This window comes from Indicator indicator, unplaced genomic scaffold, assembly GCF_027791375.1.
Source record: "Indicator indicator isolate 239-I01 unplaced genomic scaffold, UM_Iind_1.1 iindUn_scaffold_138, whole genome shotgun sequence".
NCBI classification, from domain to species: domain Eukaryota; kingdom Metazoa; phylum Chordata; class Aves; order Piciformes; family Indicatoridae; genus Indicator; species Indicator indicator.
The window spans coordinates 56,524-73,265 of NW_026539239.1; the positions used below are offsets into that span (position 1 = coordinate 56,524).

Genomic DNA, 16,742 nt, shown 5'->3' on the forward strand with positions numbered 1-16,742 from the left:
TCTGCTCCCAAGGAGCAAGTGATAGGATGAGAGGAAATGGCCTCAAGCTGCCCCAGGGGAGGTTTAGGTTGGACATCAGAAGAAACTTTTTCCCTGCAAGGGTTCTCAAAGCCTGGCCCAGGCTGCCCAGGGAGGTGGCTGAATCCCCATCCCTGGGGGTGTTTGAAGAGGCAGAGATGTGGTGCTGAGGGGCATCCAGGCTTGGTAGAGTCAGAGAATGTTTGGACTCAATTATCTGGAAGGTCTTTTCCAACCATAATAATTCTCTGATTCTTTCTGCCTTCTCCTCTTTCTGAGCCTAAGAATGCAGCAGCAGAGAAGCTCCCAGCACTGATGGTTTGATTTTAATGCAGCCTTAACTTTGCCCTAAATGTGCTGCAGGATCATCTGCTGAGTGTCTGCTCCAGCTGCTCAGCTAACTGAGAGGTTAGCAGCCAGCACCCACTTCAGCTTTCTCAGCCAGTTAAATTGTGTGGCTGTCAGAAGGATGAACAACTGTGAAGGCACTCCCAAGGACCTGATATCAAGAAACTCTTCATTTAATGAAGGATTATTCATGAAGAGTTCAAAACCATCAACTGACATTAAAAAGAAAAAAAAAAAAATCCAGCTCTGGGCTGAAATTCTGCTTAATCCACACAGACCTAGCAGGCATTTTGCTTCTGCTTGTCCTCCAGAGCAGTGTGCTGCGTGATCAGAGCTAAAACACAACCCAAGAGGAATGAACAAACCAGGTCAGGCCCCTCTTGGGGACAGCAGTCAGAGGGGGAATGAATTGAAGCTTGAGGAGGGGAGATTTAGACTGGAGGTTAGGAAGGAATTCTTTACAGTGGGGGTAGGGAGACACTGGGACAGGTTGCCCAAGGGCAGGTAGGAAGAGGCCTTGACCAACCTGGGCTGGTGGAAGGTGTCCCTGCCCATGGCAGTGGGTTGGAACTGGATGATCTTTTAAGATCCAACCCAACCCATTCTGTGGGTGTCTGGGTGTGAAGAGGTGCCAGACACAGACATCTCTCAACTAGACTCAGCTGCTCAGGGCCTCTCTCAGCCTGGCTTTGGACACCCCCAGGGAGGAGGCATCCACAACCTCCCTGGGCAACCTATTTGACCACCCTCATATGAAGAACTTCTCCCTCAGCTCCAGTCTAACCCTCAGCTTCAAACCATTCCCCCTTGCCCTGTCTTTAGACACCCTCAGGAAAAGTCTCTCTGCAGCCTGCCTGCAGGATCCCTTCAGCTATTGGGAGGCAGCTCTACGATCCCCCTCCTGGAGTCTTCTCTTCTCCAGGCTGACCAACCTGAGCTCCCTCAGCCTGTCCTCATTGTTTTGGTGTCTGCCAACTGTTTTACTGTGTGAGGTAGACTTGAGTCACTTGAACACACTTTCCTTAAAAGAGCTTTTCCATTTCTGCTGGGTGTTTAATGCAGGAGCTGGAGAGGCAGCACGATTCATCTGAACCACTTGTTTTTTGCCTGGGAAATTTTCTTCCTCTGCTTCCTTCTCTCTCTCTCTCTCTCTCTCTCTCTCTGTTTGCCTGCCAAAATTACAGTGCAAAGAGTCCCTAATTGGTGCTGTTTAACTGTTGCAACCCCAGGTATCAAGTGTGAGCAACCCCAGGTATCAAGTGTGAGCCTCCTGCTCTTGGCTTTCAAAGAAGAAAGGGGAGTGAAATAACCAGGACAAACAGGAATTGAGATGATTTTTTTTGTTTGCTTTACCTTTTTTTTTTTTCTTTTTTTTTTAAAGTCCTGTGCTAATTTTTTTTTGTTTTGTTTTTTTTTTTTAGTGGGTTTTTTTTAGTGGGTTTTTTTTTTGTTTTTTTTTTGGTTGTGGTGTTTTGGTTGTGGGGTTGTTTTTTTTAGTTTTTTTTTTCTGGTGTTCTAATATTTGTAGCCTCTTTTTTTGACTCGGTGCTGTGGGGAGGTCACTTCAGCTCCGTGGCATGGTTTTCTGGTGCCATGTTTCTGGTAGGTTTCTAGTACCAACCTTTAGTCTGGTTAGGTGTGCTGCCAACCCTTCCCCCCCCACCTCCATGCCCAGGATGTGGATCTTCATAGAATCACAGAATGGGTTGGGTTGGAAGGGACCTCCAAAGCTCACCCAGTCCAACCCCCCTACAGTCAGCAGGGACATCCTCCACCAGAGCAGGTTGCTCAGAGCCTTGTTGAGCCTGACCTTGATTATCTTCAGGGTTGGGGCCTCAACCACCTCCCTGGGCAACCTGCTGCAGTGTTCCACCACCCTCATGGTGCAGGACTTGTTCCTCACATCCAATCTCAATCTGCTCTGCTCTCATTTCAAACCATTGCCTCTCATCCTGTCCCTGCAGGCCTTTGGGAGCAGTCCCTCTGCAGCCTTGTAGCCCCCTCCAGGTCCTGGCAGGCTGCTCTGAGGTCTCCCTGAAGCCTTCCCTTCTCCAGGCTGAACACCCCCAGCTCCCTCAGCCTGTTGCCCACAGCAGAGGTGCTGAGCCCCCTGAGCATTCTCATGGCCTCCTCTGGCCCCTCTCCAGCAGGTCCATGTCCCTCCTGTGCTGAGGGCTCCAGATGCAGTGCTCCAGGTGAGGTCTCACAGAGCAGAGGTGCAGAATCTCCTCTCCCCACCTGCTGGCCCTGCTGCTTTGGAAGCAGTTTCCCTACTCCAAGAGCTCTCTGTGGGCAGGACCTCTCCACAGGCCACGTTGGTGCCTCCTATCACACAGACTGCAGCTTCATGCTCATGTTGGCTACCTGCAGGCAGCTGAGCCTTCTCTTCCCCAGGCTGAACACCCCCAGCTCCTGTCCTCATGGGAGAGCAGGAGGTGCAGGAAATGGATCCAGCACAGAGTCCCTGAGACTGCTTTGAAGGAATCTCTCTCTGCTGGCAGTGCCAACACGAGTGCCACTGTGACCCACGTTCCAGCACTGCAGTAGTGGTTTAACAATTTTACATAATTTGAGTGGGCAAGGCCTGAATTTTAAGGCAGAAGAGGAACCCATTGATCTCAAGCACAATTCAGATCTATTTTTATGCAACTCCCCCCCGCCCCCCAGCCACAAAGCAAGACAAAGTGGTTCTTGGCTGTGCTGCTTGCACTTTTGTGTTCCCAGCCATGCTTGGTGCTGCTTGGCCTCCATGGAGTGAGTTTGGAGCTGGGGTGGGCATAAAGTTGAGCTCTCAAATTATCTCTGACTTGAGTAGATTCATAGAATAGTTTGGGTTGGAAGGGACCTTCCAAGATCAGGCAGTTCCAAGCCCCCTGCCGTGGGTAGGGACACTTCCCACCTGCCCAGGTTGCTGAAGGTCTGGAAGCAGAGAACATGTGCAGTCAGATCTGCTGAGGAGCAGCTGAGGGAGCTGGGGTTGTTGAGGCTGGAGAAGAGGAGGCTCAGGAGAGACCTTCTGGCTCTCTACACAACTTCTCTGAAGTAACAAGCAGCAGGACAAGAGGAAACAGCCTCAAGTTGCACCAGGGGAGGTTTAGGTTGGACATCAGAAGAAACTTACTCATGGAAAGTGATATCAAAGCCTGGCCCAGGCTGCCCAGGGAGGTGGTTGAATCCCTCTTTATCTGTGGAGGTGTTTCAGAGAGGCAGAGGTGTGGTGCTGAGGGATGTGGTTTAGAACCAGACTTGTAGAGAGCTAAAGGGTGAGGGGCAAGAGGATGGGGCCAGACCCTTTTCAGTGACAGGACGAGGGGCAGTGGGCACAAGTTGGAACCCAGGAGGTTTCATCAGAACAGGAGAAACTTCTTTGGTGTGAGGGTGCTGGAGGCCTGGAGCAGGCTGCCCAGAGAGCTTATGGAGTCTCCTCCTCTTGAGAGCTTCCAAACCCCCCCTGGCTACTGTGGTCTTGGGCAAGCTGCTGTGGGTGCCCTGCTGGAGCAGAGGGGGATGGACTGGATGATCCCAGAGGTCCCTTCCAGCACCCATCATCCTGTGATTCCATGATCAGATCAGGCAGACCAGATCTCCTTTTCCCATCCCAAGCTGTGGCATGACCCTTGCTGCCCAGGGAGGTTGTCCTCCGGTTCCTGTCCATGTGGTGATGCCCTGGAATTGCTGGTGGCTGTGGCTGGCAGCTTCTGCTCTGCTGGGCTGTTCCTGGCCATTGGGTTTTCCAGATGAAGAGCTCAGAGATCTTGGATTTCATTGTGGTCATCCTGCAGGTTGTGTTTTCAATAGCAGGTTCCTGCTCAAGCGTGCAGAGTGGAGGCAGCCAGGGGGAGAGAGCTTCAGCTGACTGCTTCCCCCTTCCCAGGGCACTGAAGACTGAGCACAAACCAGCAACTGTTTAAAAACAACCAAGAGGCAACAACAAGGACCCACAGACACCAGAGGTGTCTTGATGCTGGCTTTGTGCTCTTCTGAAGTGAAGCTCTTAAAGCCCTTTGTCAGCTGCCACAGGGTTTTGTGAGTTTAATGTTTGGCCAAGGTGTTCTGCTCTGGTGAGCAGAAAAGCTTCTTAATTGCAAAGTGTTGATGTGGTGCTCCTGAGATGTGTTTGTTAATCTGCTCTCTGATGGCCTCCAGGCATTTTATGGGTAAGCCTCAGCTTTTTTTTTTTTTTTTCCTTTTGGCCTTCAATTTCTTTCTTTTTGTATCCAACTAAAGGGAAAAAAAATTAATAATGTTTGCCTTCATGGAGCATAATCCCCTGGAGCAGGTTCTGGTGTTCCTGTCAGAAGAAGGACATGGAACTGTTGGAGTGAGTCCAGAAGAGGGTGACAAGGATGAGGCAAGGGCTGGAGCAGCTCTGCTGTGAGGACAGGCTGAGGGAGCTGGGGGTGTTCAGCCTGGAGAGGAGAAGGCTCCAGGGGGACCTTAGAGCTGCCTGCCAGGACCTGAAGGGATCCTGCAGGAAGGCTGCAGAGAGACTTTTCCTGAGGGTGTCTAGAGACAGGACAAGGGGGAATGGTTTGAAGGTGAGGGAGGGCAGGGTTAGGCTGGAGCTGAGGGAGTTGTTCAGCAGGAGGGTGGTGAGACTCTGGAACAGGCTGCTCAGGGAGGCTGTGGATGCCTCCTCCCTTGGGATGTTCAGGGCCAGGTTGGATGAGACCTTGAGCAGCTGAGTCTGGTTGAGAGTTGTCCCTGCCCATGGCAGGGAGATTGCAGTAGATGACTTCTGAGATCCTTTCCAACCCAAGCCTTGCTGTGGTTGTGTAATTTCACCTTCATTGGAATGTTTCTGTCTGTGTCTTGTCATAAATACTTGAATTATCTTCATAAGTAGGTGGGCAGCCTTCTGATGCAAAGAGTTGTTGAAGAGTCATCCAGTCACTTCTTATTTCAGTGAGCTCCTTTCTTAGAGTTCTTCCTGTCTCCAAACCTTAGCTTTGAGACTGAAAATGCAATCTCTGACCTCCTTCCTCTTTGTCATCCCCTGTCAGACTCCTCTTCAGCTCTTCCCACACCTCCTGGGTCCCAGGTTGATGGAAGACAAATAGGAACTACTCAGAGTCTGCCTTGGGAAGTGTAGGCTGCAGGAGGTAACCAACGCTTTGTCTGGCATCCATCTCTTGGATCTGCTAATAAGATTTTTATGGATCAGCATGGCTTTGGAATAGCAGGTTTGGGAATGATTGGTCTCTGGCTGCTGCCTCCTGTTGGTAATTTTTGGGGTGGTGGTGTTGTGCTTCTCTTTGGCTTGAGGAAGGACTGAGGTAACCTCTGACCTGGTGAACCAAAAGCAAAGGAGGCTTCTGCCTCTCTCTCTTGGTTTGAAAACTGCCCTGGTGGCTTTGTTCCTGACATGACAACACACAAACATCTGTCTGTGTCTGGAGAGCTTTCCCTATGGACAAACACAGAGTCACAGAAGGATGGAAGGGACCTCTGGAGATCATCCAGTCCAACCCCCCTGCCAGAGCAGAGCACCCACAGCAGCTTGCCCAGGATCACAATGGAATCTCTGAAAAGAAGAAGAGACTCCACAACCTCTCTGGGCAGCCTGCTGCAGGGCTCCAGCACCCTCACACCAGAGAATTTTCTCCTCATGTTTAGATGGAACCTCCTGGATTCCAATTTATGCCCAGTGCCCCTTGTGCTGTCAGTGGGCACCACTGAAAACAGAGGCAGAGCCCTAACAGGGCAGTAATAAGATGATTTTGCTTGCAGTTCTGGTTTCTTTTATCCATGTTCTCTTTCTCTCTGGAAAAGGAAAGAATGTATTAAAAGAGAAGCCCAGTCCCAGAGACTCCACACAGGTTTCTGTGAGAGTCTGTGTGACTCCAGGTTACTCCACACAGCTGCTGGGAGCCCTGGGCTGCCATATCTTCTTTTGACAGTTTTCCAGAGGGATTAAGCAGGGCTGGCTCCTTCCTGTGTTCCTGGGGCTTGGAGGGAATCTCTGGAAGCTGACTCTCTGTAACACTTAACTCTGCTTTTTTTTTTTTTTTTGTTTTGTTTTGTTTTGTTTTGTTTTGTTTTGTTTTGTTTCTTTCTTTCTTCCAGCTGCCAGGATGTCCACAGATGGTGGCTTTGGCACAGCTGGCAACAGTGATGCCCAGCAAAGCCTCCAGTCCTTCTGGCCACGAGTGATGGAGGAGATCCGCAACCTCACCGTGGTGAGTGGGCTCTGGGGGGGGGGGGGGCTGCTTCAGAGCAGCTGAAGGGGAAAATGCCTGGGAATGGTGGGAGGCAAGGAAAACCTCAGCCTGAACATGTTCAAACTGCTGGAGCACCTCCGTGATGGGGACAGGTTGGGAGAGTTAAGGTTGTTCAGCCTGGAGAAGAGAAGGCTCAAGGGAGACCTCAGAGCAGCCTTCCAGCACCTGAAGGGGGCTCCAGGAGAGCTGAGCAGGGACTTTGGACGAGGCCTGGGAGTGATAGGATGAAGGATTGGAGCTGGAAGAGGAGATTGAGACTGGAGATGAGGAAGAAATTAAAGAATGTGAGGGTGGGGAGACACTGGAACAGGTTGCCCAGGGAGGCTGTGGCTGCTTCCTCCCTGGAGGTGTTCAAGGGCAGGTTGGATGAGGCAACCTGGGCTGGTGGGAGGTGTCCATGGCAGGGGGGTTGGAACTGGATGATGTTTAAGGTCCCTTCCAACCCAGACCATTCTATGGGTGTAGTTGCTGCTGTTCCTACAGGCTGCAGGGTGGCCTCAAGAGCTGCCTTGCCTACAGCTGCTGAGGTAGAAGTCAAATGCAGCTGACTCACAGCACAGTGAGATGTCACAGTCATGCCTTCAGCTCTTCTTGGGCTGAACAAGAAGACAGAATTGATCCAAAGGTTCTTTTAACAAGTTAAATGATGTCTGGGGGAATGATTTTTTTTTTTTTTTTTTTTTTCAGTTTGGAGCAGGGAAAAGGGAGGTGATGTAAAAATAGCTGCAGGTACAAGTGTGGGTGCTGTGTGCTGTGTTAGCTAACAGGGGGTTGGAGAATACTCACCCTGTACCCAGCACTGCTGAGGACTGGGTTCAGTTTTGGGGCCCTCACTCCCCTGAGGTGCTGGAGTGGTCCAGAGAAGGGCAAAGAAGCTGTGGAAGGGTCTGGATTGCAGGACTGGGGAGAGGAGCAGCTGAGGGAACTTGGGGATGTTTAGTCTGGAGAAAAGGAGGCTGAGGGGAGACCTTCTGGTTCTCTACTCCCTGAAAGGAGGCTGGAGCCAGGTGGAGCCAGTCTCTTCTCCTAAGGGACAAGTGACAGGACAAGAGGAGGTGGCCTCAAGGAGGTTTAGGTTGGACATGAGGAACAATTTCTTTCCTGGAACAGGCTGGGTATTAGGAAAAAATTCTTCCCAAAAAGGATTGTCAAGGCCTAGGACAGGCTGCAGCCCTTCCTGTAGGATCCCTTCAGGTATTGGAAGGCAGCTGAAAATAATAATAGTAGTAATAATAATAATCATCCTGTAGAGGCTGAAAAGAATTGGACTAAGCAGCCAGCTGTATTTCCTTTCTCCATCCCCAAAGAGAATTTGCCTGAGCACAAGGGCACACGACAAAAGTGACTTTTCAAGAGCAATTGATAGCTGCCTGTGATACAGATCCCCTGAAAACCACTCTCCTGTAGCTCTTAATGGCACTGAAAACAAAAGAACTCCAGTCCCAGACAGGTTCTTCAAAGAGAAAACCCCAAAGCCACCATTCTGAAGATAAGCTGCTTGGTTTTCTTTCTTTTTTTTTTTTTCCTTTTTGTTCCTTCCCCAGCCTGTGTGCAGATAGTTGATTAAAGAAACAGATGCAGAAATTTGTATGCATAACCAGAATTAATTACTTTCCTCTTTCAGAGCACTGAATTCTTGTGTTCAAGAGCTGTAGTTTGTCTTCATCTCCACATGAAAGGGGTTTATTATGCAGCTTATCAAGTATGGGCAGCTTAATTTTTAACTGTCCCAGGAATCTGTTTTCTTGCCTTGCAAGCGAGTCAGTCAGTGAAAATTAAACTGAGGGCAGAGAAAAAGGGGAGGTGGAAAGGAAAAGGGCAGGAGAAGGTGGGCTGAGGAGAATCTCAGGAGGTTCAGCAAGGTCCTGCACCTAGGTCAGGCAATCTTTGATGTCAGTCTAGGCTGGGAGATGATGAGAATGAGAGCAGCCCTGCAGAAAAGGGCTTGGGGGTGCTGCTGGGTGAGAGGCTGGATGTGAGCCAACCTTGGGCACTTGCAGCCCAGAAGGTCAGTGGCAACCTGGGCTGCATTCCTGGGGCTATTCCATCTGGAGAAGAGAAGACTGAGAGGGGATCTCATCAATGTGTATAAACATCTGAGGGGTGGGTGTCAAGTGGAGGGGGCCAGGCTCTTTTGGGTGATTCACAGCCAAGGAACAATGGGTTCAAACTTGAACAGAGAAGATTTCACCTCAACATGAGGAGAAACTTCTTGACAGTGAGGGTGACAGAGCCCTGGAACAGGCTGCCCAGGGGGGTTGTGGAGTCTCCTTCTCTGGAGACTTTCCAACCCCACCTGGATGCATTCCTGTGCAGACTACCCTGAGTGATGCTGCTCTGGCAGGGGGGTTGGACCTGATGATCTCTGGAGGTCCCTTCCAACCTCTGATACACTGTGAGACTGTGATCCAAAGCAGCATGGCCAGGGATGGAGAGAGGGGATCCTGTCCCTCTGCTCTGGGGAGATCTCACCTGCAGTGCTGTGTCCAGCTCTGAATTCCCTCAGCAGGAGGGTGGTGAGACTCTGGCACAGGTTGCCCAGGGAGGCTGTGGCTGCCTCCTCCCTGGGGGTGTTCAAGGCCAGGCTGGATGAGGCCTTGAGCAGCTGAGTCTAGCTGAGAGCTGTCCCTGGGCATGGCAGTGGGGTTGCAGTAGATCTCTGAGGTCGCTTCCAACCTAAGCCATTCTATGATTGATTGATTCATCTGCATCTCCAGAGCAGCTTCTGGTGGAGAACCTGCTTTGGCTGCCTGCTTCTTGGGGCTTTCTGCCTGGTTTTGTGTAGTAGTAGCTAAAACTTAGGGGGGAAGAAAACAGTGGAGCTGCTCAGAAGAGCAAAGCACAACTCCCTCTTCTCTGCCTGATGGAACAGGCAGAAGAGTGTGGCCTGCTCTTGGAGAAAGAGGAAACTGAGGCTGAAAGCAGCATTTCAGCTCCACTGTGAGTTTGGAGGGGGCTGAGAAAACAGCAAGACCTAATCTGGAGGGGGGGAAAGAAAAAAAAAAAAAGGGAAAAAAAAAAAAAAAAACAAAGCAAAGCTGAAGACTTGGTGTCTAAAGTTTGTTCTGCTGGATGGGAGCCAGCAGTGGTCATGCTTCCCTTCACTCTGGGACTTGCCTGTTGAGTTTGATGTGTGTGTGATGTTTGCCTGTCTGCCTTAAAGGAGAAAAGGAGCTTTAATTCCTGCTCTTTGCTCCCACTCTGCCTCTTCTAAGCTTTTAGCAGTGTTTTTACCTGGGCCTGTCTGCTTGCAGCTCTGCTTGCAGCTCTGCTGTTCATAGACTCTCAGAATCCCAGTGGTCAGGGTTGGAAGGGACCTCTGGAGTTCATCCAGTCCATCCCCCCCTGCTCCAGCAGGGCACCCACAGCAGCTTGCCCAGCAGCACAAGGGCCAGGGGGGGTTTGGAAGCTCTGCAGAGAAGGAGACTCCACAACCTCTCTGGGCATCCTGCTCCAGGGCTCCAGCAGCCTCACACCAAAGAAGTTTCTCCTCCTGTTCAAATGGAACCTCCTGGGTTCCAGTTTGTGCCCTCTGCCCCTTGTCCTGTCCCTGGGCACCACTGACAAGAGTCTGGCCCCAGCCTCCTGCCCCTCACCCTTTAGATACTGATGAGCATTGAGAAGAAGTTATTAAGAGTTTTCACAGATGAGAAATTTTGTCCTCATCTTTCTTTCAGGCTTGCCCAAATCTCACCAAGACCTTAAAATACGAAAAAGCTTTTAAAAAAAGGAAAATTGTTCCTAATATCCAACCTAAACCTCCCCTGGTGCAACTTGAGGCCACCTCCTCTTGTCCTATCACTTGTTCCTAGGGAGAAGAGCCCAACCCCCACCAGGCTCCAGCCTCCTTTCAGGGAGCTGCAGAGAGCAATGAGGTCTCTCCTCAGCCTCCTCTTCTCCAGGCTGAACACCCCCAGCTCCCTCAGCTGCTCCTCCCCAGCCCTGTTCTCCAGACCCTTCTCCAGCTCTGTTGCACTTCTCTGCTCCCACTCCAGCCTCTCAATGTCCTTCTTGAACTGAGGAACCCAAACCTGAACCCATTTTTTTTTTCAGTAGAAACACCCAAAATCCCCTTCAGACATCAATGTTTAATACCTAAATGAATTCAAGTGCTCCCTGCTAGGTCCTGGCTGGCCAACACCCAACCTCCACAGTTTGGTTCAATAGAAACCAGCATTTTCAGCATCTTTTTCCCCCTCTTTTGTCTCACTACCACATCTTGCAGTGCTTTCTTCCCTAGAGGAATGAGTTTCCTTTTATTTCTCTATGACATTTTTGTTAGGACATCTATTATTATTATTATTTTTTAGCAGCCCTCTGTGGGCAGGGATTCTGCATTCCTGATGGAACATTTCATGACCTCAGCTTTTCTCCCTTTCTGCTGGTAGCAGCAGACACTCTGGGTTTGTGTTCTTTTTATTGCTATCTTCAGAGAAGGGATTGCTCTGCTCAGAGTCATAGAATGGTTTGGAAGGGACCTCCAAAGCTCATCCAGTCCAACCCCCCTACAGTCAGCAGGGACATCCTCCCTTAGAGCAGGTTGCTCAGAGCCTTGTTGAGCCTGACCTTGATTATCTCAAGGGATGGAACCTCAACCACCTCCCTGGGCAACCTGCTGCAGTGTTCCACCACCCTCATGGTGCAGGACTTGTTCCTCACATCCAATCTCAATCTGCTCTGCTCTCATTTCAAACCATTGCCTCTCATCCTGTCCCTGCAGGCCTTTGGGAACAGTCCCTCTGCAGCCTTCTTGTAGCCCCCTCCAGGTCCTGGCAGGCTGCTCTGAGGTCTCCCTGAAGCCTTCCCTTCTCCAGGCTGAACACCCCCAGCTCCCTCAGCCTGTCCCCACAGCAGAGGTGTTCAGCCCCCTGAGCATTCTCATGGCCTCCTCTGGCCCCTCTCCAGCAGGTCCATGTCCCTCCTGTGCTGAGGGCTCCAGATGCAGTGCTCCAGGTGAGGTCTCACAGAGCAGAGGTGCAGAATCTCCTCTCCCCACCTGCTGGCCCTGCTGCTTTGGAAGCAGTTTCCCTACTCCAAGAGCTCTCTGTGGGCAGGACCTCTCCACAGGCCACGTTGGTGCCTCCTATCACACAGACTGCAGCTTCATGCTCATGTTGGCTACCTGCAGGCAGCTGAGCAGAGCTGTTTGTTAATCTGCTCTCTGATGGCCTCCAGGCATTTTATGGGTAAGCCTCAGATTTTTTTTTTTTTTTTTTTTGGCCTTCAGCTTCTTTCTTTTTGTACCCAGCTAAGGGGGGAAAAAAATAATAATGTTTGCCTTCATGGAGCATAATCCCCTGGAGCAGGTTCTGGTGTTCCTGTCAGAAGAAGGACATGGAACTGTTGGAGTGAGTCCAGAAGAGGGTGACAAGGATGAGCCCAGGGCTGGAGCAGCTCTGCTGTGAGGACAGGCTGAGGGAGCTGGGGGTGTTCAGCCTGGAGAGGAGAAGGCTCCAGGGGGACCTTAGAGCTGCCTGCCAGGACCTGAAGGGATCCTGCAGGAAGGCTGCAGAGAGACTTTTCCTGAGGGTGTCTAGAGACAGGACAAGGGGGAATGGTTTGAAGGTGAGGGAGAGCAGGGTTAGAGTGGAGCTGAGGGAGTTGTTCAGCAGGAAGGTGGTGAGACTCTGGAACAGGCTGCCCAGGGAGGCTGTGGATGCCTCCTCCTGGGGATGTTCAAGGCAGAGCAGGGATCAGTGCAGTGACAGCATCAAGCCCTAGAATGGCTTAGATTGGATGGGACCTCAGAGACCATCTGCTCCAACCTCCCTGCCATGGGCTGGGACACCTCTCAACTAGGTTTGGTTGCTCAAGGCCTCATCCAACCTGGCCTGGAGCACCCACTCTCTGTCTCCTAAACCATCATCACAGCAGTTTGGTTGGGTCAGTGATTCTCTTTGTTGGAAGGCACTAAGCAATCCATCTAAAAGCAGGGCCAGATCTTCCTGAACAAGGCTCTTGCATGGTTTTTAACACCAAAATTGGTATTGGGCAACAGGGAAGTACAAATAAAGCAAAGAAGGTTTCCTCCCCTGGCCCCACATAGCTCTTGTTTGCCTTCATTTTCTTCGGTGGCTTTGTGTAAATTCCAGTGGTTCCTGGGTCCCAAGACACTTAATTGAGTTAGTGGCTTCAAATATAAATAGATGCAGCAGTGTGGAATGTTAGAAACATTCTGTTCTGCAGGGTGACTTCAGCTTGGAGGTGAAGCAGTGGATCCAAGTGTGTGACAGAAGGTGGACGTTGAGTTCTGTCAATATAAAATCCAGAAGAGCCTGAGGAGAAGCTGCCATAGAATTCATGGAATGGGTTGGGTTGGAAGGGACCTTGAAGATCAGCCAGTTCCAACCTCCCTGCCATGGGCAGGACACCTCCCACCAGCCCAGGTTGCTCAGGGCCTCATCCAGCCTCACCTTGAACACCTCCAGGGAGGAGACATCCACAACCTCCCTGGGCAACCTGTTCCAGTGTCTCCTCACCCTCACTGGCAAGAATTTCTTCCTCATCTCCAGTCCCAACCTCCCCTCTTCCAGCTCAAAGCCATTGCTCCTTGTCCTGTCACTCCCAGCCCTTGTCCAAAGTCCCTCCCCAGCTCTCCTGGAGTCCCCTCAGGTGTACTGGGAGGCTGCTCTAAGGTCTCCCTAGAGCCTTCTCCTCTCCAGCCTGAACAAGCCCATCTCTCCCAGCCTGTCCCCACAGGGCAGCTTCTCCAGCCCTCTGATCATCCTCATGGCCTCCTCTGGACCCACTCCAGCAGCTCCATGTCCCTCTCATCCTGGGGGCACCAGAACTGGAGGCAGTGCTGCAGGTGGGGTGTGAGCAGAGCAGAAGGGCAGAATCCCCTCCCTGTCCTGCTGCTCTCCCTGCTTTTGATGCAGCCCAGCACACATTTGGCTTCTGGGCTGCCAGGGACCTTTGCCAGACTGAGTTGTCTGATCCGTAGGAGTTCAGCTGCTGACAGTCCAGACCTGTTGTACCATTTCTGACCCTTGTTGTCACTTGTGTGGCAGTGAAGAGTCTCTCAAATGTGAATCTCTCTGCAGAAAGACTTCAGAGTCCAGGAGCTCCCTCTGGCTCGAATCAAGAAGATCATGAAGCTGGATGAAGATGTGAAGGTAAACTCCTGCCTCTTCTGCTTAAGGATTTAAGATCATTTGGGTGGACATTCTGGCTACAATTTGCTTGCAATTCATTACTACTTCTTATTTATTATTAATTTTAAACCACATCTTAGCAGTTGCCTGGGATGCAGGATTAGCCTTGTGCACTGAAACTGAGCTGGGGAAGCAAAATCATTTGGGTCTTGAAGTCTTTTGAAGTTTTGCTTCCCTCTGCTCCACACCAGTTTGGCTCCTTCCTGGCTCTGCTTCCCTCTGCTCCACACCAGTCTGGCTCCTTCCTGGGTTTGCTTCCCTCTGCTCCACACCATTCTGGCTCCTTCCTGGGTCTGCTTCCCTCTGCTCCACACCAGTCTGGCTACTTCCTGGGTCTGCTTCCCTCTGCTCCACACCATTCTGGCTCCTTCCTGGGTTTGCTTCCCTCTGCTCCACACCAGTCTGGCTCCTTCCTGGGTTTGCTTCCCTCTGCTCCACACCAGTCTGGCTCCTTCCTGGGTTTGCTTCCCTCTGCTCCACACCAGTCTGGCTCCTTCCTGGGTTTGCTTCCCTCTGCTCCACACCAGTCTGGCTCCTTCCTGGGTTTGCTTCCCCCTGCTCCACACCAGTCTGGCTCCTTCCTGGGTTTGCTTCCCTCTGCTCCACACCATTCTGGCTACTTCCTGGCTTTGCTTCCCTCTGCTCCACACCATTCTGGCTACTTCCTGGCTTTGCTTCCCTCTGCTCCACACCATTCTGGCTACTTCCTGGCTCTGCTTCCCTCTGCTCCACACCAATCTGGCTGCTTCCTGGCTCTGCTTCCCTCTGCTCCACACCATTCTGGCTGCTTCCTGGCTCTGCTTCCCTCTGCTCCACACCATTCTGGCTACTTCCTGGGTTTGCTTCCCTCTGCTCCACACCATTCTGGCTCCTTCCTGGGTTTGCTTCCCTCTGCTCCACACCATTCTGGCTCCTTCCTGGGTTTGCTTCCCTCTGCTCCACACCAGTCTGGCTCCTTCCTGGGTTTGCTTCCCTCTGCTCCACACCAGTCTGGCTCCTTCCTGGGTTTGCTTCCCTCTGCTCCACACCATTCTGGCTCCTTCCTGGGTTTGCTTCCCTCTGCTCCACACCATTCTGGCTCCTTCCTGGGTTTGCTTCCCTCTGCTCCACACCAATCTGGCTGCTTCCTGGCTCTGCTTCCCTCTGCTCCACACCAGTCTGGCTCCTTCCTGGGTTTGCTTCCCTCTGCTCCACACCATTCTGGCTCCTTCCTGGGTTTGCTTCCCTCTGCTCCACACCATTCTGGCTCCTTCCTGGCTCTGCTTCCCTCTGTTCCACACCATTCTGGCTCCTTCCTGGGTTTGCTTCCCTCTGTTCCACACCATTCTGGCTCCTTCCTGGGTTTGCTTCCCTCTGTTCCACACCATTCTGGCTCCTTCCTGGCTCTGCTTCCCTCTGCACCACACCATTCTGGCTCCTTCCTGGCTCTGCTTCCCTCTGCACCACACCATTCTGGCTTCTTCCTGGCTCTGCTTCCCTCTGCTCCACACCAGTCTGGCTATTGTCTGGGTTTGCTTCCTTCTGTTCCCTACCAGTCTGGAGCAGGAGGTTAGACTGGTTAGACTGGATCTTAGGAAGAAGTTCTTCAGTGCAAGGGTGGTGAGACTCTGGAAGAGGTTGCCCAGGGAGGTTGTGGATGCCTCCTCTCTGGGGGCATTCAAGGTCAGGTCATCTGCTGTGGAAATTCCCCTAACTTGACTCTTAAACAATGCAACCATTCTGACTTTGACTGACATGCTAAAGCTCTTCCCCTGTGTGCTGGTAGGCCATTGATGGTAAAAATAATTGTCCTTTGAACTGCAGATGATCAGTGCAGAAGCTCCCGTGCTGTTTGCCAAGGCAGCTCAGATATTCATAACAGAATTGACTCTGAGAGCCTGGATACACACAGAAGACAACAAGAGGAGGACTCTGCAGGTAACAGAGCTTCTCCTCCCAGCCTTCAGCTCCTTCCTGATCTTGTTTCCAGCTCTTTGTTTCCACAACATGAGGCATGTTTAGCAGACAAGCACTTTAGCACCTGTGTTTGTCACTCCAAGGCAGCCTGCATGCCACTGAAATGCTTTCATCTTCATTAGCTTTGGAAAACAACCCCCAAAAGACCCCACCTCCAGCACTGCATCCTGTTCTGGTGCCCCCAGCATGAGAGGGACAGGGAGCTGCTGGAAAGGGTTCAGAGGAGGCCATGAAGATGATCAGAGGGCTGCAGAACCTCCCCTGTAGGGACAGGCTGAAAGATTTGGGACTGCTCAGCCTGGAGAAGGCTCCAGGGAGACCTTAAGCAGCCTTCAAGCCCCTTCAGGGGCTCCAGGAGAGCTGGGGAGGGACTTTTGGCAGGGGCTGGGAGTGGTAGGATAAGGGGGAATGGACTGAAGCTTGAGGAGGGGAGGTTTAGCCTGGGTCTTTTCCAGCCTGAACAATGAAATCAATAATTTGCCTTGGTTTCTCCAATGCCCAAACACTCTCCTAAAGCTGCAGGGATGGTTTTTGTGTTGTTGCAGAGGAATGACATCGCTGTGGCCATCACCAAGTTTGATCAGTTTGATTTCCTCATTGATATTGTCCCAAGAGACGAGCTGAAGCCCACAAAGAGACAGGTGAGACCCCTGTGGTTGCCTCCTTGCCTGCCCTTTCTGTGATGGGATTTCAGCCTCTGCTTAAGGGAGAGTTGCTGAAGCTCTAGAGAGTCAGACCTCAAGGGGAGGGTTGTGGGATCAGATCCACACCCATCAGGTTTGTGCCATCTCTTTTACCTCATTATTTACAATGATTTTTCCTTTTTTTTTTTTTTTAATGGAAATGGAGCTTGAGGGGAGATAGACAAAGCTTTTGAGTGGATAATTGACCAAGCCTTTGAGGGGAGATAGATAAAGCCTTTGAGTGGAGATAGACAAAGCCTGGCTTGGGGGATTTATGGAAGTGACAAAGCTGTTAACTAGCCCTGATACCCAAAATGAACAATTTCAACCATGCTGAGGCTGCATCCTTTGCCTTGTCAAGG

General features: G+C 51.3%; 1 protein-coding gene across 1 annotated transcript in view; it reads left to right on the forward strand.

Moving 5' to 3' along the window:
* Positions 1-16,742, forward strand: part of NFYC (nuclear transcription factor Y subunit gamma) — a 37,049-nt gene that overhangs the window by 7,034 nt on the left and 13,273 nt on the right. The window contains exons 2-5 of the mRNA XM_054398845.1: positions 6,433-6,545; positions 13,631-13,702; positions 15,545-15,658; positions 16,243-16,338. Coding sequence (XP_054254820.1) covers positions 6,441-6,545; positions 13,631-13,702; positions 15,545-15,658; positions 16,243-16,338 — 387 coding nt within the window. The 5' untranslated portion in view covers positions 6,433-6,440. The remainder of the gene's footprint in view (positions 1-6,432; positions 6,546-13,630; positions 13,703-15,544; positions 15,659-16,242; positions 16,339-16,742) is intronic.